The sequence below is a fragment of the Rhinoderma darwinii genome, chromosome 6, assembly GCF_050947455.1.
Source record: "Rhinoderma darwinii isolate aRhiDar2 chromosome 6, aRhiDar2.hap1, whole genome shotgun sequence".
NCBI classification, from domain to species: domain Eukaryota; kingdom Metazoa; phylum Chordata; class Amphibia; order Anura; family Rhinodermatidae; genus Rhinoderma; species Rhinoderma darwinii.
Window position 1 is genome coordinate 27,255,309 of NC_134692.1, and position 27,016 is coordinate 27,282,324.

The window sequence follows — 27,016 nt, forward strand, 5'->3', positions numbered from 1 at the left end:
AACTCTGCTTTTCCTTAGCAACTTATAAAATATGAATTCGCAGAAGACGTTTCCACAGAAGATGTCATCCTTCCCCTGGATCCATAATACATAACCGACAACATCAGGGCACATGCAAACCAATCCTGGTACTGCCCTCAAGACATTACTAACTTTTTACTTTTCATAGTTTTAACTTACAGAATAGATCTTGTTTTAAATCATCAGTAATGTTATGCATTAATAATGTTTATATAATATCACAGATTTTTTTTGTTACATTAAGGCTATGTTCACATGGAGTATTTTGACGAGTTTTTTGACGCGGAAACCGTGTCGCAAAATTCGGCAAAAACGGCCCGAAAATGCCTCCCATTGATTTCCATGGGAGGCGTCTGCGTCTTTTTCCCGCGAGCAGTAAAACTGCCTCGCGGGAAAAAGAAGCGACATGCCCTATCTTCGGGCGTTTCCACCTCTGACCTCCCATTGACTTCAATGGGAGGCAGAGAAAGCGTATTTTGCGGTGTTTTATGGCCGCGGGCGAAAAACGCAGCGAAAATCGGCGTGCAGGGAGAGGAAAATCTGCCTCAAACTTCCAAACGGAATTTTGGGGCAGATATTCCTCCTGCAAAATACTCCGTGTGAACATAGCCTAAATATAGGTAGTATAATGTTAATTACATTTAAATTGTGAATAAAAAATAAGAATATGTATCAACATTTCAAAATACAGAAAGCAAAATTATGCACAAATAGTTGTGTAAATATCACTGTTTTATGTATTATGTATAATGTAAGCGGCACATTATTATTTCCTTGAAAACAGCTCAATATTTTCAGCCGTTTTTTGTTAAGCGTGTGAACATACCCTATAGGTGCACAACAGGACAGAACATGAGCTACGCTGTTTCCATCACTCCAATTTTAGTGGATGGGAGTTATGTAAACAGCGAAGCACAGCAATTGGCACAACTATAGAGCTACAAAAATAGTTTAATCACTGTGCTACGCGGTTTACAGAACTCCATTGTCTTCAATAGGAGTTGTGGAAACATCGTAGCTCATGTCCTGTCTTGTAGTGCACTAATACTCTGCCCGGATCTTCCAGGAAAGGGATCAGGGGAACCACGTTCGGAAGATAGGTGCGGGCCCCAGTGGTGGGACCCACTTCTATCAGACATTAATGGCAGATCCTGTGAATAAATAAGATAAATTAAACCAGAAACTGCCGCCAATTACAGTGCAAATCTGCGCCATCTCTAAGCTGGAATACATTTGACTCTGTGGCACATGGACAGCCAAAAATGCCCCTAATTTATCATGAGACCAGCACCTTTTTATAATGTGGTCGCATCTTGTATGAAACAAGTCTTAATAAATCCCCCCTATGCTGTTTAGCACAAATTTTACCACAAACGCGAAAAGTTATAAGTGCAGCTGATATCAATTTTTAAACGCTGTCATTTCTATCAAAAACAGCAAAGTGCATGCAGATTTTGTCATGTGTTTGTCAAGCCCACAGCAAGGTTACCCGTTGTACCGCATTATGAGATTTTACCCTCAAAAAACAGACGCACCAATGCAGGAAGAATTGGATTAATCTGGTTAATTATAACAAAGGGACACATATACCATGTATTATTAGTAATATTTTATTTATTTTCATAACATTACATTCTTTCATTATATCAATGCAATATTTACCTCTTAACAAAATTAATTTGTCTTTATCAGAGAATTATTTTTTTTAAAATATAATTTAAGAGCACCTCCAGGAATGCGATGTAAACCTCAGCACGAGATTGAAACGCATGTGTTTTAAGCAATTTTAAGCAAAAAATCTTGCCTATGAGTCAAAATTGTCTGTTATGGACAAAAAGCAAATACTACATCATAACCAGCACAGGAGCGCCTAACAAAGGAGTCCTTTTTCTTCATCGCAACCACATTACTTTGGACAATGGGAGAAGCTTAGTTAAGCCGGGACCCCGTGTCTACTAAAAAAGGGGAGTCCTTATTGATTCACCAGTTCTTACTTTTGGTGTTTATTATTGGAATATCCCTACGCAATTACCTTAGATAAGTGTTGTTTTCTTTTTATCTCCCCATCCCCCTCTTTCTCCATGCAGTAGAAGAAGAGTGCCCTGCTCTGTCTCCATGCAGAATGTAATGGGATCCTACATTGCTGGCGGCCATTCAGAATACGGGAGCCATAGAGACGGAGCAGAACGCCTTTCTACTGCAGTGAGCAGCCGGCAGCGCAGACTATGGCCAGTCCGTGCTCTAGTCAGAAATGGTAATACAAGTTATTTAAGAAAACGCTTATTGTGCACACTCCTGCAAAAAGAAACAAAAACAAAAAGAAGCAAAAATACTTTTTTTTTTTCCTTTTTTCCCAACAAAAAATAAAATAAAAATGAATCAAAAAGTTTCATGTACTCCAAAATATACCAATAAAAACGTCATCTCGTCCCGCAAAAAACAAGCCCATATATGGCTACATCGACAAATTTTTAAAAGTTACGCTCCTGGAAAGCGGCGATGCAAAAACAAATTTTAATTGTGCAAGAGTAGTAAAACATAAAAAACCTATACATATTTGGTATGGCCGTAATCGCACTGACCCACAGAACAAAATTAAAATGTTATTTACACCACATAGTCAACTGCGTCAATTTGAAACGAGAAAAACAATGTTGGAATAGCAGTTCTTTTCTAAATTCCTTCTCAGTTTTTTTTTTTTAATAAAAGTTCATCAATATAATATATACACCCAAAAATGGTGCAATTGGAAAATACAACTCGTCCCGCAGAAAACAAGCCCTGATATGTTGCCATAAAAATAAAAAAGTTAGGACTCTTGGAAGGCGGGGAGGAAAAACCAAAAAATAATGCTTGGTCATTAAAGCCAAAATGGGCCTGTTCCTTAAGGGGTTAAGGTCTGTGCGCCAGATTAATAAATATAGCTAAAAGACGGCTATTCCTATTCTTAGACAGTGAAAACTAAGACACTATTAGTAAATGTGGCTCATTGTGTTTGGTTGAACAGATTTGAGCTATTTCAACCTCTTGAATAAACAGGCAATTCTGTTTTAAGCATACTGTAGCTGTTAAAAATAGGGGACATATTAAAGTGACACAAAGTGCTAAATTATTTCCATGCCCTGAACTTGATGTTTGGCAGCACAATTTACTTTAAGTAAGAATTTTTATAATGTCGTGCTTAAAACATAGTCACAGAGCAAAATGAACTCCTGAATGCAAAGGCAGCAAAGCAAAAATGAGCAACAGAGTCCACGGTGTCAAATTTTGTTAAGTGATTAGTCAGCAAAGCAAGATTACCATAAAGATCTCCGGAGGAAAATACTGCCTGGGGCTCACGGGCTCACGTTATAACCGCTCTTGATTTGAGAAATACATATATTTTTTTTCTACAGCAGAGTTATAAATTACCACTATTTAAATCATTTTCCAAATTATTTATTTTAAAGCCTTCGGAAAAACATACTGATATATAAATAGTATACAAATGATATACAAATAATCTAAATATTACAAATAGCAGATAAATGAAAGTGTATAAGGCCGGGTTCACATCTGCATCCGGTTTTCATTGCTGTGCCCTGTTATAGTAGCAGAACACGGAAAATATCGGAAGCTTGGGATCTGCATGAAGAAACTCATTGGTGCCAGGCGGAACCCATTGACTTTAATAGATTCCGTCGGGTCGCCGACATGGTCTCTGTCATTTTGCCACGCTCTTTTATCTGGAAAAAAACAGAATCTGTGACGAAGGCCCCTAACAGAGCCTTTAATGCAGATGTGTGAACAGCCTCTAAGGTTACTTAAAAATATTAACAGGGTTTTCAAGTCTAGTTGGTAGGGGTCACTCTCACCACCGAGGCCCATACTGAAGGCTAGATAAAAAGGGGTTGTGGACAATTTGCTCCAGGCATCGTTGAGGGTCCCAGCGGTAAAACCCCTACCAATTAGACATTGATGGAATATCTAATCTCGATATATCTGTCTAATCCAAACTCCTTTAAACCTAGTTTATAAATACTTACTATATTAAAACGAATGATTCTTATTTAAAGTGAAACTCCACATTAAAGGCCATGTACACCTTCGCAGGATCCACCCAGTATCGATCATATCTAAGTTATGATCTTAGATGTGACCGGTAAGAGCCCGAGCTACGCTGCTTCCGTAACCGGCATTCACTACTATGGGAGTTACGGAAACAGCATAGCTCAGCGAGTTACGCTGTTTTCTTCTTCATGGTCGGAAATCACACGCTTCGGCCACAACACGGTTTAGGAGGCCCCGTTCTAGAGATAGGTGCCGGTCCCAGAGGTGGGACCCGCATTTATCTGACATTTATGACATATCCTGTGGATATGTCATAAATGTGCATGATGGGAAAACCCCTTTAAAGTGACTGCTTTTTAACACTACATTGATTTATTGTCCAAAGTTCTGTGCTGATATATATTCATTTATGAATATATATGGAGCTTACTGCATGCTCTTTGAAGACTATATTAGGCAACTGTATAGATAGTAAATTGATTATATTATGTTACTTAAATTGCTGACATGCAAATCCATCATTAGATGCAGGCTGCTTTACAACAGCTTGCAGTCTACTCTTAGAGTATAGGCTGCCAAAAACAGAAGTTTGTATTCTGCCTCTTGATCTAATGGACACAAGAAGGAAATTTGGAAATCTACACAGCCCTATCCTATAGACTTTTTATCAGAAGACTTCTGCCACCGAAAGAAAACATGTCTATGTATGCAATTCTCTAATATATTTTATAAAGTGGCTCTAGCATTTTGAACGCTATAGTGAACTCTTTAGTCACCTGGTCACCCGCCTGCATGCAAATTCATGCAGCATCTTCCCTGCTCACTTCTTCCTTTTCCCTCCTCCCCTTTCTCAATGTTTGTTAATATTATGAATGTTACTCCTATAGCTACTCCCTTTTTAATACTTAGACTGATATAAAAAAAAATAGCAGTTTGGTGCACTGTGCAGGAACAACCACGTTACAGCACACGTACATATTGATGGCTAGCATTACAAATGTTTTCTTAAGGGCTAACAGCTAGAAAACATGATACACGTCCATGCAGTATTTATTTACGGGCCGTGGAGTGTCATCCGCATTTACGGACTGTGCTTTCAGTAATAAGTATAGGTGCACGGTCCGTAGATGTGGAAAATGGGCATGTCCTATTTTTGCAGCTCTTTTCTATGGTCCGGACACACACCCGTACATATATACGGAAGGTGTCCGTGGGCGATAAAAATGTGTCAGTATTTTATCCACAATTACGGATCCATAATTGCCGATAAAAACTATGGACGTGTGCATGTGGCCTAAGAAAAACAATAAAAAAATATATATAATGTTTCCCTACACAGTGTATCACATCTACAAGAAAATTGTATAAATTTAATACACAGTACTGGTAAATAATAATTGTTTCTAATGTCAATATGGTTGCATTTTTGGAAATAATACCGAGCCCTCTAGTCTGCCACATGCACAATAGCTAATACTAGGTCTCTTTCAACCTCTCTAACCCAGGACTTGGCAAATCCCAAGAGCCAGGTAGTCAATATGCCTAGAAATGACTGGAATATTGGATTGATGTACCTTCTCAAAAGAGAACACCCAAAATGAGCAATATCCTGCAGCAGCAGAAGCAATCCATTATTTTTTAATACCACATGAACACGGTAGCATGCTTGACCCAAGTTACAATTAATTAAACTTTGAGAGTAACTTTGACATTATAAGAAAAACAACAACAACAACAACAACAACATCATAATTCAAGGGACGAATATACACAATAGAAGCTTGAATGAAATAGAATGTTCCTAATAAATATAAAAACCAGCATTCACATAAATAATAATTGGGTCCATTCACATTATGGTTAGAGATCTCAAACCTATTATTGTTTACTTTGTTTGTTCATCAAAACATTCATATAATCCTTCAAAATAATGTTGTTGTGGTAGTAATACCAATAAAAGAACCATAAAAAAGGGTACTTAAATTGGTTGTCAGATTTTAACAATCTCTTTTTGTTAGAAAGGTCACCCCAACAATAAGCTTATCACAGATTGTTTTGCTGCTGGGCATCTCCATGATCAGCTGTAATCAAAACCCAGCAGAAAGTGTTCAGTTTCCCAGCAGTGCCAGCACAGGAAAAATGAAGCATTACATGGTACTTTTTTTAAAATCAATGGACGTTCTTTTTACAGACTACTCTGGCTAACTTATAGGGACCCTGGACTAGGAGCCCCCTCTATTACGCAGAATGCCTAATGCGGTATTTGAGAAATTTTCACAACAGACAACCCCCTTAAACATAAAGCAATTGTACCTTAATATCCATGTGTCCCTTATATAACCAGTAATGTTATAACAGATATAGTGTCTTTAAAGCCATAAAACATTTTCCATCATGAAAATACACATGAAAATTTACAATCACGTTGTATATCTGTGGCGGACACGTCATTGGTGCAACCTGTGCAGCTGTACAGGGCCGAAGTAGGTGAGATGGCCCACTGTAATCCTAAAGCAACCTTCTTCTGTCTAATAGATTGCATATAAGGGACTGAGCTCATGAATTTTATGGTGAACAGTAACTGAGAGACTTAAGGGGGTGATCAATGATGAGATATTGGAAATATCAAGGGGCCCATATACTGTTCTTGCGCGGGGGCACTCAACTATCTGTGTCCACAACTTGACATGTCAAGAGCAGTATTTCAGTCTATCTGCATAGTATTTTTTACTACCTGGCTACCTAAGAAGAAAATATGATATTCCAGTAATAAAATGCCTCCTATTCCTTAAATAAATATAGCAGTAAAAAAGAAAAAAATTCTTTAACTGTATGGGACACTGTACTTGTATTAACAGTTACTTTATGCTCCATGAATAATATTTTACCATGAATGTGCCAAGCTCCACTGCCTTATTGATACTGGCATTGCATGGAGGTTGTCACCAGTGTCACATTATGTTATGACTAGAGCTTTAATTTAAAGGGCTTCTCTGGTTTAGGAAACAATTTCCATATACCCCTGGTGTCAGATCCCCAGATTATAGCGGATTTCTGGGGGCCCCAGCAACAGGGGAACCCGTTATCAGGTTATTTTCGTGGGAAGCTTAGGGATTGTTAAAAGCAGAGAACCGCTTTAAGTATAACAGCAAGGCATAAAGGCAAATGTTGGAGTAATGGAAATAATACAAACAATGTTACGGCCCAGACCTCAGTCATCAAGATTTGAAACACTAAGTACAAACAATAAAGATTTAAGACCTTTCCCAGACTCTAATATATAATAATTTCAGAGTCATTTGACCACTATTGATGCACCTCCTATTGAACCTGTCCTATAGTTAGTCCCTCCGGATGGCTTTAAACACAACAACCATAAAAAGACACATCAACACATTGCTAGAACAAGCCAACGACAGACTTATATAGATTAATCAATAGGATAAATAAAGATGTCAATTTAAGAGTTCTTGTTTGCTGGCCTTACCATCTTTATGATAATAGGTGACCACGACTTTCCGTTCTTCTGACCCCAGCAAGGCTTGAGCTATTTGGGCAATGTCATGTCTTTTGGTCTCCGGCCCATATAAGAAGTCACAAGTGCATGGTTTCTGCATGACATCTGGCCTTGAGAATCCCGTCATCTCGCAGAATCCGTCATTGCAGTAAATAATTGCACAGTTCTGTACCCTGGCATTTGCAATAATGAATTTTTTGTCTGTAACAAGAACATAAATTACAGTCAGTGGGAATCTAACCTGGTTGATTACAATAAAAATGTCATTTTACAACATCATCCATAGTATCATATTACCATACCTGCCTTCCCAAATTACTATAGAATCAGCAGTACGGCCCATCTACTCAGGGGCGTAAACGGGGGAGGAGATATTATGTGAGACTACACTTCGCTGAAGACCAACAGAGCTGGACAGGACTCAGTATGGGTTTGATGTCACCTGTCACTACCCAGGAGCCACGGTGTCTAATTCTGAAAAGTAGTTAATGGCACATCTGATGTCTAAGTACGTGGTATCAGAATTATTCACCTTTATTTTTTTACTGTGGCAAATAGTTTTCGAACCCTCTGCTGAGAAAGTATTTATTCCCAGCAGCTGCTGCCCCAGAGGAGCTCACAGTCTAATTATCTGACCACAGGTACAATTTCACAGGAAGCCAATCATCCTATCAGCATGTTGTTGAGCTAGAGTGGCCAGAAGAAACCTTTATAAACAGATACAGAATACACACTCAGGCCCCATGCACATGACCGTAATTTTAGTACGGATCTATCCAATTCCCGAAGGTGTCCAGGCCGTAGAAAGCATCTGCAAAAAATAGGACATGTCCTTATTTTTTTATTTTACGGACCGTGCTTCCATACTTGATAATTCAGATGTCTCTCCGTGGCGGTCCGCGGCTGTCCGTGCCTGTAATCACAGGCCGTGCCGGTAATCACAGGCAGGTTTATAAAAATTGCCGGTATTCTGGTTTAATTCTACAATATTATTATTCTTAAAAGAATACATATGTTGTTTTGCTTTTTGTAATAAAAAATACAATGGAGGCGATTAGAGATGGATAGATAGATAGATAGATAGATAGATAGATAGATAGATAGATAGATAGATAGATAGATAGATAGATAGATAGATAGATAGATAATATATGATAGATAGATAGATAGATAGATAGATAGATAGATAGATAGATAGATAGATAGATAGATAGATAGATAGATAGATAGATAGATAATAGATGATAGATAGATAGATAGATAGATAGATAGATAGATAGATAGATAGATAGATAGATAGATAGATAGATAGATAGATAGATGATAGATAGATAGATAGATAGACAGATAGATAGATAGATAATATATGATAGATAGATAGATAGATAGATAGATAGATAGATAGATAGATAGATAGATAGATAGATAGATAGATAGATAGATAGATAGATAGATAGATAGATAGATAGATAGATAATAGATGATAGATAGATAGATAGATAGATAGATAGATAGATAGATAGATAGATAGATAGATAGATAGATAGATAGATAGATAGATATGAGATAGATAGATAGATAGATAGATAGATAGATAGATAGATAGATAGATAGATAGATAGATAGATAGATAGATGATAGATAGATAGATAGATAGATAGATAATAGATGATAGATAGATAGATAGATAGATAGATAGATAGATAGATAGATAGATAGATAGATAGATAGATAGATAGATAGATAGATAGATAGATAGATAGATGATAGATAGATAGATAGATAGATAGATAATAGATGATAGATAGATAGATAGATAGATAGATAGATAGATAGATAGATAGATAGATAGATAGATAGATAGATAGATAGATAGATAGATAGATAGATAGATAGGATAGGATAGATAGATAGATAGTGTAGGTTTACACATGCATCAAAAATGCAATACCGTGACAAAAAATAGCCCTAGTGGACCTATTTGTAATCTGCATGAAAGACTTCTAAGGGTATGTTTACACGCTAAATAAAAAACGGCTGTAAAATACAGAGCTGTATTTTTAAGGGAAAACAGCCTCTGTTTTTAAGCAGTTTTTTGCGGCCGTTTTAGGAGTTGTTTTTCTATTGATCCAATGAAAAACGGCTAAAAAAAACGCCCCGTTGGAACGAAACACCGTTTTTCCCATTGAAATCAATGGGCAGATGTTTGGAGGCGTTCAGCTCCTGTATTTTCAGCTATTTTTCATGGGCGTTTACGGGCCGAAAAACGTCTGGAAATGACCCGTTTGAACATACCCTAAGAGCACGACCAAGCTTTGCAGGGATGTCAATGTACTGTATGGTGGACCTATGGTGCATAATGTATGATAAATTTGCCACATCTTGCTAGACACTTATCTCTTTGTCATACTTATTGGTTAGCTTAGTTAGCGCCAGATTTTTTCTTACAAATTTTGGCACATTTTTTGGTCCACAGTGTTGCATTTTAAGCTACACCTCTTTCCGCAAAGCATGTATGCCAGAATTCTGGTGCATCTTGAATACTAAATATAACTCCATGCTTGCCCCCCCTAGTTTTTCTAACGTGTCACGAATCCTTCAGCAGCAGACAGGGGACACGCATGCGCTGAGCATCTTTATTTCCCTGCGTGCGGATACCTCCATGTGGTGCGGCCAACTGAAGAAACCTTTGCGTTTAATGTGGTTAATTTGAATTATCTCGCTTCTATGAATCATTTGTGTACTTAAGGCTTAAAGGGCTTGTCTGAAAATAAAGGTCTGCTTTTTTTCCTAAAAGAAACTCCACTCTTATCCATGGACTTTGTTGCAGACAAAAGTGTCACTGTTTAAGGGAAAAAAAAAAAAAAAAGACATTTTTTCTTCTAGTTTCAACCCTTTTATGGAAATGTGGCCAAAAAAAAAAATAGCATAAGAAAACACATTTTGAGTTCCCCAAAGAGCATGTGGCAGACTCCACAAACACATGGAAGAAGGTGCCCTGGTCAGAACTTTTTGGCCATCAAGGGAAACGCTATTTGTGGCGCAAACTCAACACTTCCCATCACCCGACAACACAATTCCCACAGTGAAGCACGCACGGTGGTGGCAGCATCATGCTGTGGGGATGTTTTTCATTAGCAAGGACTCAAAAATTGGTTGGAATTGAAGGAAAGAGTGGGACGGAGGTTCACCTTCCAATAGGACAACAACCATAAACATACTGATAAATTTACACTGGAGCAGCTTAATGGAAAAAATGAACATGTCTTGGAATGACCTAGTCAAAGTCCAGACCTCAATCCAATTGACAATCTGTGTCATGACTTAAAGACTGCTGTACACCAACACGACCCATCTAACTTCAAAGAGTAGGCGCAGTTTTGCCTGGAACAATGGGCAAAAATCCCAGTGTCTAGATGTGCTAATCTAATAGAAACATACCCCAAGAGACCAGCATCTGCAATTGCTGCAAAAGGTGGTTCCACAAAGTATTGGCTTTCAGGGGGTGAATACTTATGTATGCTAACGTTCTCTGTTTTTTGTCTTAATTATTATTTGTGTCAAAGTAAAAAAAATATTGGTAGGCATGTTGTGTAAATCAAATGGTACAAACTCCCCAAAAATCTATTTCGAATCCAGATTGTAATGCAACAAAACACCAATGGGGTGAAAACGTTCGCAAGGCACCGTTAGTTGCAAAAACCCACCCAGTATTAGAGTTAGGCCTCATGCACATGACCGTGTTGGGACCGTATGTCGGCCGCATTTCCCGGACCGAAACACAGTTCAGGGAGACGGAGTTCCTAGCATCATAGTTACGTATGATGCCAAGAATGAAAACATGATTACAGTACAGGACAGTATTTCCACGGGGTGGCAGGGACTCCTAGCATCATACGTAACTATGATGCTGGGAACTGCGTCTCCCTGAGTAGTGATCAGTCCGGGAAATGCAGCCGACATACAGTCTGTAAATCAGGGACCAAACACGGTCGTGTGCACGAGGCCTTAGGATCTATTTTTGAGTTATGTATGTTATGTAGAGACCATTACAACTCTCAGAGAGGTTGTCACCCAACTTACCCTTAGACTCGAATGTCAAATCTGCCTAGTTATGCAATTATACTTCCAAGTATATTACGGAATAACTATAAACATTTATCATTCTGGATGATGGAAAAGATGGGAAGCAATCCCTGTGGGAGCTGTGATGGCAGCCATATTGGTTGTCACCCATCTTCCCCACATTAATAACTCAACAGATATTACTCAATAATTTACCGGGGAATTGGGCATTTTAATTAGTTATTGTATCTGTACCGTAAAGAATATTACATTTCCATTTTGCTGATTTACAGTCTTATTCTGTTTTTTTCCTGTAATATTAAGAAAGATTTTCTGGCACTCTTTTATTAGACCGAGTAGAATTTACAATGCATTTCGTTATACAAAGATAATGTGATCATCTGTCTGCATTCATTGTACAATGCCACTTGTGTTAATATGACTTAGCGAGAGAATTAGTGGTTGTCACATTTTCCAGGTTGTGCTGGAATAGAATCTGTAATGTGATAAAGTTTATATACTCAACAATGGAATGTATCAATTTCCATATGAATAATTCTAATATTCTATCACAATCAGTAGACTTGTTCCTGCTTCTTCACTGTGTCAATAGATATAAATCATTTTGGCAGACTAATTCTGTTCTGTGATAAGAGCAGGTATAAACTTTTTTTACTTTTATTTTTTTTCCAAGTTGAAGTAAAATAACACAAAGAAAAGTGTTACAGACTTTGATTTGCTCAATATAAAAACTTGTTGGAAATTAGGGGCCCATTCACATAAGGTTGTAGTGAGCCGTGATACGGCCCCCATAGAAGTCAAATGTACCTTCATATGCCTTATATTTCATCCTGAGGCAAACAGCGATTATTTTCAACGGATGCCATACTGTGTCACGTTCCATCAGATGCTTTATTGCAGATATATTCTCCCCGAACAGCATTGTTTCTATGGGAGATTACCTCCATACATGGGCAGATTCACCTATAGGCACAGTAGGCCTATGTCTATAGGAGGCCCTGGGAGAAGTGCGTCTGTTAAATGGAAAATGTTCATACAAAGATACTTAAAGGGGTGTTCCTACAAAACTCATGTATCCCCTATCCGCAGAATACATGTATGATCGCTGGGGGTCCAACCGTTGGAACCCCCAGTGATGAGGAGAACGCGGGACCGATAGTCCCCTGAAGTGCTCCATGGGAATGCAGTGCCGGTGCGCATGCTCGGCCAGCGCTCCATTTATTTCTATGGGACTTCCGGTACCGCTGTCTCGGACAGCTCCATAGGAACGAATAGCGCGCTGGTTGAGTATGCATACCAGGGATCCATTCTCATGAAGCACTTCGGGGGGCATTTGGTTCCGCATTCTCCTTATCGCTGGGGATCCCAGCGGTTGGACCCCAGCGATCACACATGTATCCCCTATCCTGTGACTAGGGGATACATGTGTTTTGTAGGAAAGCCCCTTTAACAACATGTATTCATTTGTGAATTATATCTTTCCATATGTTTATTAGGCAGTCACAGTGCTGTAAGAGGAGGACACCCAGGGGTACAAGGGGAAGACTACAGAGGGTGCAAGATGTTTTGAAAAGCGTTCCGCAATGTTCTGCTTTATTTTATAAGAGAAGAAAACATTTTAAAGGCATAAGTGACTTAAAGAGGTTGTGCACCTTGGACAATTCCTACTTATTAGAACGGTTCCTTGACAAAAAGCTGGTCACAAAGTGTTCCCCTGCTGAGCGCAGATGTTATCTGTGAGAGAAGCTGGTAGTAATTGTTCAATTTCCCTGCAGCGCCCCCACAGCGAAAATTGAGCATTACACAGCACCCATTTAAATTAATGGGTTGTCTTTGTAATGCATGATAGGACAGGTTCTCCAGAGCGAGAGACGCTCTTTGTAGCCACTCTTAACGCTGGCCAGGAGATGAGGATCATGAACAGAGGACCCCCCTTTATTAACTAAGATGTCCCTAGAAGAATATATGAAAATGGGTTTTCTGTACTGGACAAACCCTTTAAGGTGTGGCCTACTTGATAAATCTAAGGCACCAGACAATTTGTCCCTACAGGCTCCTGGGATGTAAATCCATTATTCACTCAGTAATATGGTGCCCATAGGGAGGCACCATACGGTGGCACACAGAGTGCCTATAGCCCTGCAGTACAAAGCTGCAGGGGCTCTGTGTGACTCCGTATAAGCTCTGCTGTGTACATTTGCCTTGGAGTCACAGGAGATTGTCTAATTGAATTTACTGCTAGTGGAAAACTCCAGCATAATCCAAGAACTGAAACAGGATAGCCCCACACACGCTCTATTACATGGGACACAGGTGATGATAAGTATCAATTTCCATGAACACCTCTTCAATCCAATACAAAGGTATTTACTGTGCACTCGTGAAGCCATCAGAATGTATATTTTATCTTGATAATGACATGAAGAAAACCTTAAATTAGTCCCCTAAACATCACGTCGTGGAAATCGTTTCTCCCATTACCCATATCTCTTTTTTAATAAAAATAAACAGATGAGAAAGGAAACATTCCGTAAAAAAAGATTAAGAAATATTTCCCCTCTCCCATGTGCTAATATACAATCTTCTTCTTGATCACAAAAGACGTACAGGAGCGTTGCTCCCCCAAATGTGATGCGAAAGGGGCGATAGCAGGTTTTAGTAGAAGAGGAACTACTTCTTTAAGGTTAGAAAATAATAAAATTACATTTTATTTTTATCCAAAAGAATGTAACACATGGGTTCTCAGCAGGTCAATGTTGGTGAAAGCCCCTGGTCAAAACATTGGGTAAGAAGCTCAACCCTTTTTTATCCCCAATGATTGAAAGAATGGAAACCAAGAATATGTACCCCATTCGTAGGCTATGGAAAAAAATCTGTGCAGATTTGAGGGTATATTGCAGATTTTAAAATGTTCTACTCTTCCACAGATCTCACCCTCGTCATTGGGGGAAACCCACATTAGAATCCAGAGCTCGGTAAGTATTTTTGATTTTCTTAAAAAGATATCGCCATTTTTTCTATTTTGCTATAGCGGCAATTTTTGTTGCAGCAAATTTAACATTTACAGTCAGTATGACTTCACTTCCTGTTTTCTATTTTGCAAAATAGCAAAATGTTTAAGGTGGAATTACTCTTTAAATCTGAATGGTCATGTATCTTCTATCACTCTACTTTTTCTCTGACTGTATAAGATTAGGGATTAGGATGTGCAGAGGTACATATACTTCAGGCAGAAAGAGTGCCTTTAAGTTCCTGCGCTCTATTGCAAAATCTGTAACAGGGCCTCCAACTATGCGGCTTCATTTATAGCACTATTCTCTCCATATGGGACAGAAGGACCTTTGTTGGACTTTGGACCTGGATAAGACTGCAACCTCTGCCCCATTATAGTTATGCCTCGGACCATAAAGGAATAGGGTTAATACCAAGTCGGTAATCCCCCGGCTCAGCTAGTATTAATACTAGGAGACCATTCGCAGTAAAAAAAAAAAAAAAATACAGCAATTTTTTGTTGGTAACTTTGCATAGTAAGTCAGTGCATTTTTAGTCAGATTTTAGTCCGATTTCTTCCAATTTGGATTGAATAACGCTCCTTTTCAAGGATGACATCTTAAGAATGTCAGCAGCGTTAGGACCAGCTCAAGTATGAGATTGGCACCAGCGTGAGATTGCATCGGGCAATGCACCAGAGAGCCAGAGACACTCACATCCAGCAGCTGGACATGCACACTCTGACGACCTGTGCAACTCCAAGAGGCACGAGCGGAGGTCGGAGGAGAAGAAAGATGACTTACAGGAAGACATTGTCTATCTGAAGCTCGCAGACCAGACGTTCTCTATGCATGCATGGTCCCTCGCACCTATGAACTCACTGTTAGGTTTCTGAAACTCCCATTCACTTGAAGGATAAAGGAACGAAAAAAGAAGAACCACGGTATATCGCTGCTACCATTAAGGACAAACGGTGAAGAATAATGTTAAAGAACCATTTATTAATTAATCTGGACTACGTGTTTCAACGTCGCACCGGCATCTTCATCAGGTCAAGTCCAGATTAACTAAAAAATGGTTCTTTAACATAATTCTACACCGTTTGTCCTTGATGGTACCAGCGCTATACCGTGGTTCTTCTTTTTTCATTCCTTTATCTGTCATTTCAAGCGGTTCCCCTTCCAGTGGACCAGCTTCTGAACCCAGCTGCAGCTCCATCACATATCCATTTCTTCTACCAGTGTTGTGCCTGCTGTTGCACAAATGGAATAGGTGAGTTCATATCACCTATATTGCTTTCAAGTTCACACCGTGTGATCTGCACCATGTGGCGCCGTGTTTTTTGTCCTCCTTTCTAGATTCACTTGAAGGGACTATGCATGTATGACGTGATAGAGGACTACCGCTCTACTGAGAACTCAGGCCCCATCAGTGGGTCCCAGCTGCTACATCCAAACCAAAGTAATATATGTGATGTGTCTGATTGACATGACATAAATATAGGTTCTAGGAGAAGAATATACATACTAATAGTAACTTACATACAGAAAAGTTGAATTCTCTCCCAAGCTTCCTAATTATATAAATGAAACAAACATCATCCCGGCCCGGTTTCATGAAGCAAAAACATTTATTAGTGGATGTTGTTTTGACAGCTCGATTATATATCATCACGGTGTATTCACATAAATATATTCATCGTATGCTGACATTTTCCTATATGACATAATATCGTTTATAGACTTCTCCAAACAATCTCAGCAATCTTCCACTTACAGAGTTGTGACTAACCGGCTTTACAACACTCCGGCTGTTATCATGTGTTACCAGGACAGTGTTATCAGGGCAGGTTTCGCATGTAAAATTCAAGGCTCAATGGTTTTTACATTTTTTAACCAATTAAGGACAAGGTCCATTTTGGTTGTTAGGTATTTCGGGAGCCATAACTTTTTTTATTTTTTTTCACTGACATTGCCATGTGAGGTTTTGTGTTTCGGCGGTTGATTTTTCATTTGCTAGAATTTTTCGGTACATAAAATTGATATTATTTCATTATTATTATTTTGCCATAGTTGTTTTTGTATTTTTTCCCATAATTCCCTAATCACCTTAAATGATGTTTGAATTTTTGGACTGATTGTAACAATTAAGGAAATATATAATATGTATTTTTTATATAATATGTATTCTGAATATCATTTAATAAAAATATTTTTTTTTTTTTAAACTAAATCGTGCTTTGTATGCATGTTATTTTTTGTTACAAATGATTGTATTAAACTTTATCTAAATTTGTTCTTACTTTTACATTTTTTTTTAAATATATATAATACATTGAAATACCTCTGTATTCCAGTGCATTACTGCAAAAATGCACAGGCAGCTGCTAACAGGGATTATCTCAGGACAGCCGTGCATTTTTTCTGTCTTCCCAACAACTCCATGCACTGCAAAACAGATTAAAACACTCTCCATTCTGGATAGGACATACAGTTCTGTTCATCCTGAGCTTTCTGGTTCATTAATACTGTGCCAGAACAACAGAGAAGACTGACATGTGCAGAGCCAAGATGTCTATGGACAGTGTCATTGCTGCTATTAGGGATTTGACCAACATAACATAGATAATATATAGGGAGATAAAGCTAGTTCTTTTAAAGATGGGGAACAGTAATTGGCTGATCGCTCCCTCCTTTCTACGTTACCTGTGGCATTCTAGAGCTTTGGTGATGTGGGGAATTTAAAGTAACTTTCTACCTAGTGGTCAGTTTGATTTTTTTTTCCAGAATTGTGGCAGCTCAATAAACATCTTCATTACCCAATTACAACAAGTATAAGCAGACATTTTTAACTTCCCGTTGGCCTATAAACGTACAGTATTTACAGGTCAATCTTTAAGCTGTCCCATCCTGCCCTCCAAGACTGAGAAAGCCATAACTGGAGAGCCACAGGGATGGATGGATGGATGGATGGATGGATAGATAGATAGATAGATAGATAGATAGATAGATAGATAGATAGATAGATAGATAGATAGATAGATAGATAGATAGATAGATAGATATTAGATATTCGATAGATAGATAGATAGATAGATAGATAGATAGATAGATAGATAGATAGATAGATAGATAGATAGATAGATAGATAGATAGATAGATAGATAGATAGATAGATAGATACAAATGGAGCAGCTAGCTTATCTTCATGTCTGTGTGTTTCCATAGAACTGCATGTGAACCTACTGCATTATCTTAACTTTCACTTATTGACTTCTGACAATGCACGAGTCCATTATATGACAACTTTAGCCTCACCCCTACTTAGATAGTTAGTTAGATTATGTGATACAAATAGATAGTTATGAAATAGTTTGATTAAAATGTAAATATGAGTTAGATACATGATAGATAAGTAAGATATGTGAGATACAGATCTAGCAAGTGCCTGCTTGACAAAGGGCACTCCAATAGCAAGTGAATCAGAATGGTACTGTACGTAAAAAGCGTAGAGCACCATGGTACTCTACATAAATAGCGTAACACCCATGGTACGCTACGTAAATAGAGTAGCGTGTCGTTTGTCAAGTTGGTGCTTGCAACATCTGTAGGTATGCACGATAGATAGATAGATGATAGATAGATAGATAGATAGATAGATAGATAGATAGATAGATAGATAGATAGATTAATAGATAGACAGATAGATAGATAGAATTTCCATAATCTCAATTTATAGAAGACTAGAACCAAAATACATAATACTAAATGGAAAAAAAAACCATGCATCGTTTTTACAATACGTAGTTCATAACGCTATTTTATTTGGTGTCATTCTCTAACCTGACTAGTACATTTTATAAACCTTTCAGGCATGTTTGATAATTCGGCACCTGTATTGTAACACTGGAGATATTTGGGCTTTTAAGTTTTTTAAATTTTATTTGCCACTATGGCTTTAAAAGGAGACTAATATAGAACAATTTCCATTCTGAATGTAGTTCTTTTTTTTACCCAGTTTCTCATTAGTGCCAGAATATAGAAATATAACATGGAATGAAATTGTAACACTCAACATCTGTACAATTAAAAGAAATTCTATCAAATTAATGAGACACATATAATTACCTGAAGCCTAATTAATGCAAGATGCCTGAAGACTGTGCTGAGTGTGCAGGATGGAGCTCTTATATAAGATGCTGCGGTCACAATACCGGTGTGTTATTTACATGGCATTTAGAAAATCATAACACATTGTAACGCAAACCTCCATGAAGTTCCTGTATTGTATATGATGTGCATTGCTCTTTAATGACCTATACATAGACACTGTGCTGTGCGCTGCCGCCTGCAATCTCATAATGTTGAAGCCGGTCTTTGAAGGCAACCAATTATTCAGTGACTTTCTAGAATAGCAAAATGTTACTTGTATTTATGGCATTTGCATGCTCACTAGAAGACCTATCTGTTTCACCTGAAGCTTTCATTGCACTCTATTGGGCTTCTGTACATTGACCACTATAATGGTCCTCAAAAATCTCATAAATAAGTACAAATGTAGCAGAGCTGAATTTGGTATTTAACTCCCTTTGAGTTATTGGTTTAAATACAGCCGTAAGGAAACTCACAGATCCCATCTCACAAACTCAGCTCAGCTATAACTGTACACAAAACATGCCTATTGCATGTACATGGGCATGATATGGTTTTACCCATTCATGCTAACTGCTTTCAGGTACGTAACCTGTCTTTTTTTGGGGATGTTGTCGAAGGGTTAAATGGACTATATTAGACTGCTGATAAATGGACTATATTAGACTGCTGATATGTGACTGATGGGTAATATCAGTGCTGACTGAAAGTAAATCTATATTTTTCCTAGTGCATCATTACATAACCCATGCAGCAGGGATGGTGTATTATATTTCACTTCTGCTGAGCACACCTGGACTGTATACAGAGACAAGACCATTCATTCATTCATAGACCTGTGACACTTCAGCCTTCAAAGCAAACTTAATCCCATCTATATATATATATATATATATATATATATATATATATATATACACACACACACATCTATATATATATATATATACACATATATCTATATGTATATATACATATGTATATATATATATATATATATATATATATACATACATATATATATCTATATCTATCTCTCTCTCTATATATATCTATCTCTATATATATCTATATATCAGCGACGACAAAGTCCAATATCCTATGGTGTAAGCAGCAAGTGCTACGCAGCGCCTGTCTTACATGTAGGCAGTGTGTCCTAAAGTGTCATTATAAAGTTGTCACACTACATCTCCTAAAGATCAATGCAATTCCATCCCATTATACATACACCATGAAAGCACCAGTGCCCAGTAATGTGTTCCATACAGTGTCCGCTCCCCTATAGTCTATGGTAGCAGTCCTATACACTAGTTTACAGCTTGCAATAAACAGATCACGCACATGGAATAATATACTTACTCTGCCCTTCAAATTTCCTGATAATGAGTCCCAGAAATGTATTTTGGGGCGCCACATGTCCTCTTCTCACAGGCATTTTTGGGACTGGGTGGATTTCAGTTTCCTAACTGTACACAATGCTGTCTCCTGTGCTGTCACTGGATCATGTGAAGCATCTCCTCTTCTTCATCACAAAGCATTCTGCACTGAACAATGGAGCCCAGGATACTGCACAAGGGGGTCCTGGACTGGTGGTACCCTGGTACACATGCAGGTGCTGGAACCCCCCCTCCCCCCCTGAAGCAGGGACTGTGAGGGTCTCTGTCCTTCCCCTCCTCACCTCCAGAGCCTCAGGCACAGCTTGTGATGTTATGAGAGGAGGAGGAAGAGGTGGAGGAGGGGAGAGGCAGACACAGCGCAGCCTCTATAGGAGGCTCCATGGCAGCGGGAAGAGCATGGCTCCCTTATTGCAGCCCCCTCCTCACTATGAGATCCCCTTGTGTGCAGCTGGCACATCTCATTCTCAGCATAGGGAGCTGTCATGAGAAAAATGCCATGCACAGGCAACCCTACAACTGGTTAACTATGTGCATGCCAGTACATATGCCCATTGGTAGACTGTCGGAAAAAGTAGTTATTAATGAATATCATAGGTAAAGATGTTCTGCAGCAGTGAGAACTTTATAGCAATTATAGAATTTTTTTGTTATACTTAAACTAAATAAAGGGATTTTGCAGTAAATTGGTTAACTGGTTCAGTACCGGGCTGTTTTGAGCCTTCAGGACCAGGCACCGTTCAGCTATCTTTAGCACATGTAAGTTAAACGGCTCTAACTTTATTTGTTGGGCTAGCGACGTGATTTTTGCAATGGTTTTTTTTTGTAGACAATGCAGGTTTATTTTTTTTTCATCATTTTAATACACATCTTTTTGCTATTTTAACATTTCTAGGCATCAATTTTGAAAATAGTAAAAAATACGCTTTACTTTTCAGCTATTTTTTCCTGGTATTAATTTAGTTTTTCACTAAAATATAAAATAAACCTTTTATTTGGGATACTCATTGTCTACCGTAAATTTTGATACATTACATGTCTATTTCAGGGAAATTGGGTCTATGATTGGCAGGGGAAAGGTTTTTTTTGGGCGGGTATTTGGTAATTATTATTACGGGTTTTTTAGCACTAATAGAGTTATTTTTTTATTACTATGGTCTGTCCCTCAAAAATCAGAATAAGACCTTTGGGGGACTTTATTTTTTCATCTTTTACACGTTATCTTTCCAATGTAACTGTGGCTGCACAGCCCCAGTTACAGGGGAAATCAGCCCTCTTATAGTCCTTTTATAGTGACTATTGTCACTAATAGGACTGTGCTGGGTCTAGATAGGCCCAGCAGCAGCCTGCCCCTAACGGCACCCGGCGATCATGTGACACAAGATCACCGAGACCAATAGAGCTGCCACTGCCTCTATTCTGTAGACAGCTGTCATTGAGCGCTGTGTAGAAGCAATCTAAGATAGAAGCAGCGAAAGCTGCTTCTATCTTCTTCTTGGGGTCCCCAGCAGTCACTGACTGCCGGAGACCTGATATTCAGCTGCCCGATTGCTCGGGCAGCAAGCTAAAGCCCACGCCATAGAGTATTATATACAGCCCACGGCCAGGAACCGGCTAAATAGCAGTGACATAATAATGTTTAGTAATGAGAATAGTATATTATGGATAATGCATAATTGGCATTTACCTAATATAGCATAAAGATTACTGGTGGGGGCATTGTGATATATGGGGGTCTGTGAACCCCTCAACTGACAGGCTGTGGTGTAGTCCATTGATAGACTTGATTGTGTGCTCTGGACAGGTTTCTTGGGGAATAACAGGGAACTGATCTACTAAAAGGAGTTAAAATAACATTACATTATGGGAGTGACATTTAAAGGGGTTGTCTGATTTAGAAATCCCATTTTCAAAGACCTTATTAGGGAATTCTGAGTTAATAGAGGGGGTCCCCAGTCAGGACCCTCATACTTTGGTATGGAGAGTGGCTATAAAAAGCATTTCCTACTCAGGAGAAAGTGACAAGTCCCTGCCTACCACAGACAGCCCATAGATTTCATTGAGAACTGTGTAATGCTTTATTTCTCCTGTGGTGGCACTGCAGGGAAATGAAAAACTTGCTGCTGGAATCCACAAAGATCTCTGGATCCCCCAGTAGCAGGACATCCTGTTATCTGCTTATCATCAGGGGAATCTTCTAACAAAAAAGTGAACAACCCCTTCAAGCAATTCCAAAATCCACTTCTAGCAGAAATCAGAATGACTATATTACTGAATTTCCCTTAATGGGATATTCTTCGACAAATAAGTCTCTCTTCACATCTGCGGTATGGCTTTAATTAATATGGGACTCAGCGCCAGGTCTGTCACACGATGGATACCAGTAACACCCGCCGTACCCATCTGGTTCCGTTGAGGCGTTCATCATATTGACAGGAAAAATACCGCGGCATGCAGCACTGTTTTTCCTGTAAAATTGGATGGAATTTGTGATGCAGATGTGAACATAACCTCAAACTGCAAGTACGGATGTGATCGATGCAATAATTGACCACAACTTATTTTATCTAAGGTTACATTAACAATAATGAAATCAGCATAAATAAATATTGGTTAACCATTAAGGATCTACCATAAGGTCGAGGAGAATACACCAGAATAGTCCACTAAATAGCATGAGAGACTTACCAAACGTTCTTACAAAAGGCCATGACGTATATTATGCAAGGGGGTGGGGGAGCAAGCAGAGTGCAGGGTCTTCACCCAGTGAAGTGATGATGACAGGCAGCTCCACCTTCGGTTCCTGCAGTCTATTTACTGTCAGGGAGTCACATGGGCCGCATGTGAGCCAATGACCCCCTGTAGATGAGCAGATCAAAACTCAGGCAAAAAGGCATGACTGCTATCAGGGCAGTACTGGTGGTAGTGCCTTCAGGGACTGTGCTGCCCACTATCTTCGCGTCAAATGGTACAATGCTTTCAGTCTGCAGATGCCACTAGGGGGCGTTTCTGGAATTATACAGCTTAATTAATTAATTACATTTGTATGCCGTGAGCTCCCCCTAGTGGTGGCTGTAGGCAACGAGGGTTTTATTATTTATCTTTACGGTTGGGCAAAAAAAAAAGTGCGAATTTGGAGCTCTGTATTAAAAAGATAGTGTTCCAATCCCTATAAATAAATATTATTACATTAATCAGCCTTTATTCAGATTAGGTCAAATTTAATTATCTGTAAACTTTAACCCCTTCACTGCCTACACTCTTTAAATTCAATAACATTAACTCCTTCACCATCTTGCCTCATGCACACGACCGTAAAGGTGTGCACAATCTGTGATAATGGCACGAACGGCCCGAGTAGTGACTTCTGCGCGTCATCCGCAACCACGGACCATGCACACACAAGAGTGCATTGAGTTTAATGAGACCAGACCACAAATGTGGCTTGTAAAATTACATGTCCTATTTTTTTTGCGGTCCAGGCTCTGGCCAATGCAGGGACTGTGGAAACTACGGTCATGTGCATTGGCCAATAGGATATAATGTGCCCTATACTATTTGCATTTGCTGCTCCGCAATTGCGGATAGTATGTGGACGCAAAATCACGAGTACATGGGGCCTTAATCTTCCAACTGAGGGAGATTTATTAATGTAATCATGCAAGCTTTCTAGTGTACTTGCCTTCTGGTGTTTAACCTCTTAAGGACGCAGTTTAATTGCAGTCTTTAGGACGCAGTAAAAAATTTCGTTTTTATCACCGCCATACATTTTATTGAAAAAGTTTGTTTTTGCATATCCGCATTCTGAGAGCAATAACTTTTTTCGTCCCTTATCGATGTAGCTTCAGGAGGGCTTGTTTTTTCTGGGACAACTTTGTTATCATTGGCACAATTTTGTGGTACATACTGTACAACTTACAAATGTAACTTTTTTGTGGGGGGGGGGGGGAGTATGAAAAAAAAAATAGCAATTCTGCCATTATTATTATTATTATATGCTTCACGAAACATCGATGACAGCTGGATCCTGCTTCGACGTAGCAGTCAGTCCCGCTGACCTGACAGTTTTGGGTTTCAGCAACATACAGATTCTATGTATCCAGGATACATAGAAGCTGTATCTCAAATAGTAAACTTTTTTTTTTTAAATTACAAATTTGTCTAAAAGACCATACAATGTTTTGTTTTTTTTATTATTAATGCGTTCACAGGTTTACATAGACTTTAAGGCAAAGAACGTACATGGCTTCATAGCCGATAACTCTAATCCTGGACGCTTCAACCCTTAGATGCTGCAGTCAATAGCGACCACGGCATCTAAGGTGTTTAAGAGAGGGGGCTCCATCTGTCAGTCCATCGGTGCCCCGCGATGTGATCATGGGGTATTGATGGATTGTCATGGAAGCCAGGGGCCTAACAAAGGCATGGCCTAATAGATTGCCTGTCAATTTGTTATTGACAGGCAATATTGCTTTGGTATACTGAATTTACCAAAGCATTATAGAAGTGATCAAAGGTTCACATAATGACATCCCATATAGGGAATTAAAATGTATTAAATTAACTTAAAGAAAGTTTATTTAAAAAAAAAAAGTGTTCACAGAAAAATACAACTCAAAATAGGCTAATTTCATTAGGGGTTAAAGGGATGTACATGATTAGAAAAACTGCTGCTAGGACCTCCGCCTGTTAGACATTTATGGCACATCCTAATAATTCCTTGTAGAATAACGTTTTAATATAAAGTAGCAAGTTTACTAGTAATCCACAGATAAAACATCGTAACATCATTACAGCTTGTTCTTCATGACAAAGTCAGTCTGCTGCACCTGACAAATTCAGCTCGGCTTAATCTGTAATTACACTGTCAATTTTCCATTTCAGATTATTTGCAGAGCCTGGGCACTCACCAGTGACTCCACTGATATTTCAGGACCATGGACAGCTCTTAGAGTCACATGCAGCTCTATGCCTTTTAACTAGCTGTATGATCTCCCTCCAGACTAGGATTATCTAAAAGTAAAATAATCCTACTAAAATATTTGCATAAAGCTACCGCTAATGGGATCTGTGTGCTGGAAAATGTATCTGGTAGTAAAGTTTTGCATCATTGTAAAATTTGACAGGTTTTTCTATGTGTTTTCTATTAAGTAATGCACATTTTAATACACACATAACTAACCCTAGGAGAAGATTTAGCAGAATGCTTTGTATAGTGATAATAATGAGTGGCTCTTCATATCCTCAACAAGGAAGACAAAGACTGATCAATGTGTGCATAGTCTCAGAGTTTTGTAAGGGTTTTGTCTTCTGGAAGGAAAACCAGGGTGTGTTTAAACCCCCCATCCCATAGGGAAAAAGGATTTATTGGAAGACAATTACACCTCTGCAGTTAACAATCTGCTTTGTGTATACAGAGAGGCATTTGCTGTCTACTGTGAAGTGACATAATACACAGATTCTCCTGCACAGCGGCTGATATTACGTGATCAGATCGATCTCCCTCGTGACGTCATCACTTATCAGCCAGGAAGGATACTGGATTGTTTCCACGCTAATATAACCTTACAGTTTATTGCCAAGAGCTAAATAAGCAAAGCAAAGCGGCCCCGGATGGTACATAGCACGCTTGTAGTTAATATTTAAAGGGTATGTGCACCTTTGAAATCTTTTTTTTTTTTTTAAATAAAATTGTGCATCAGGGCGTTTTGTGCAATTTTTATTCAAAATAATTTTTACTTTTTGAGATACAGCTGCATTGTATCCTGTATACAGAGCAGCTGTATGGCTCACGAAGACCTGAATCCGTCAGGTCCGTGGGACTGACGGGTTCAGTGCCAGCGTGTCCTGCCTGTCTCTGACACGCAGTATCCACCTGTTATCGATCACATCTAAGTTATGAACATATTCACACGGAAGGGTTACTCTGCCGCGCAGCGGCCATTTATTTAACGGCTGTCACACAGGCGCAGTAAGAACAATAGACCCCAAATGGGGCTATTCACACGGCCGATTTTTTAACAACCCGTTAAACCAAGCCATCAAAAAATGGAACATACCCTATTTTGGGCCGTTCTCCCAGCCGTACGGCTCCCAAAGAAGTCTATAGGGCTGTGTATACATGGCCGTGCTTCCTGCCACTCGCTCTCTACTCCTCCTCACAGTGCGAAGTGCATGTGAGGAGGAGGATATATTTTTGCTGTAGGTAGTACTACAGCCCCCTTGTAGATAGCACCCCCTCCCCGTAGATGGTAAGCCCCCATTCCTGTAGATGGAGCCACTGTAGGTGTAGAAACCCTCTAATCCCTTGCCACAGCATTGACAAAGCTGTGGCCAGGGATTCTGCTCCAGGAGAAGTCCCTGACGTTACTATTCATATATGGACAGTGACATCAGGGGCAACACATGAAGTGGAGATTCCCAGCCAGAGAGATTTTGCTCCCACAGGGAGCTACAGTGGCGCTTTCTACAGGGGGCAGTGTGTGGCATTATCTTCAGAGGTCAGTGTGTGGCATTATCTACAGAGAGCAGTGTGTGGCATTATCTACAGAGGGCAGTGTGCGGCATTATCTACAGAGGGCAGTGTGTGGCATTATCTACAGGGGGCAGTGTGTAGCATTATCTATAGAGGGCAGTGTGTGGCATTATCTACAGGGGGGAGTGTGTGGCATTATCTACAGAGGGCAGTGTGTGGCAATATCTACAGGGGGGAGTGTGTGGCATTATCTACAGAGGGCAGTGTGTGGCATTATCTACAAAGGGCAGTGTGCGGCATTATCTACAGAGGGCAGTGTGTGGCATTATCT

At 39.1% G+C, this 27,016-nt stretch overlaps 1 protein-coding gene across 4 annotated transcripts in view; it reads right to left on the bottom strand.

Moving 5' to 3' along the window:
* KCNH7 (potassium voltage-gated channel subfamily H member 7) overlaps positions 1-20,520 on the bottom strand; it is a 260,266-nt gene extending 239,746 nt beyond the window's left edge. For all 4 annotated transcript variants that reach the window (XM_075829370.1, XM_075829371.1, XM_075829369.1 and 1 more), the window contains exons 1-2: positions 20,176-20,520; positions 7,559-7,789 (exon numbers count right to left, since the gene is read on the bottom strand). In XM_075829370.1, coding sequence (XP_075685485.1) covers positions 7,559-7,789; positions 20,176-20,251 — 307 coding nt within the window. In that variant the 5' untranslated portion in view covers positions 20,252-20,520. The remainder of the gene's footprint in view (positions 1-7,558; positions 7,790-20,175) is intronic.
* Between the last annotated feature and the right edge of the window lie 6,496 nt (positions 20,521-27,016).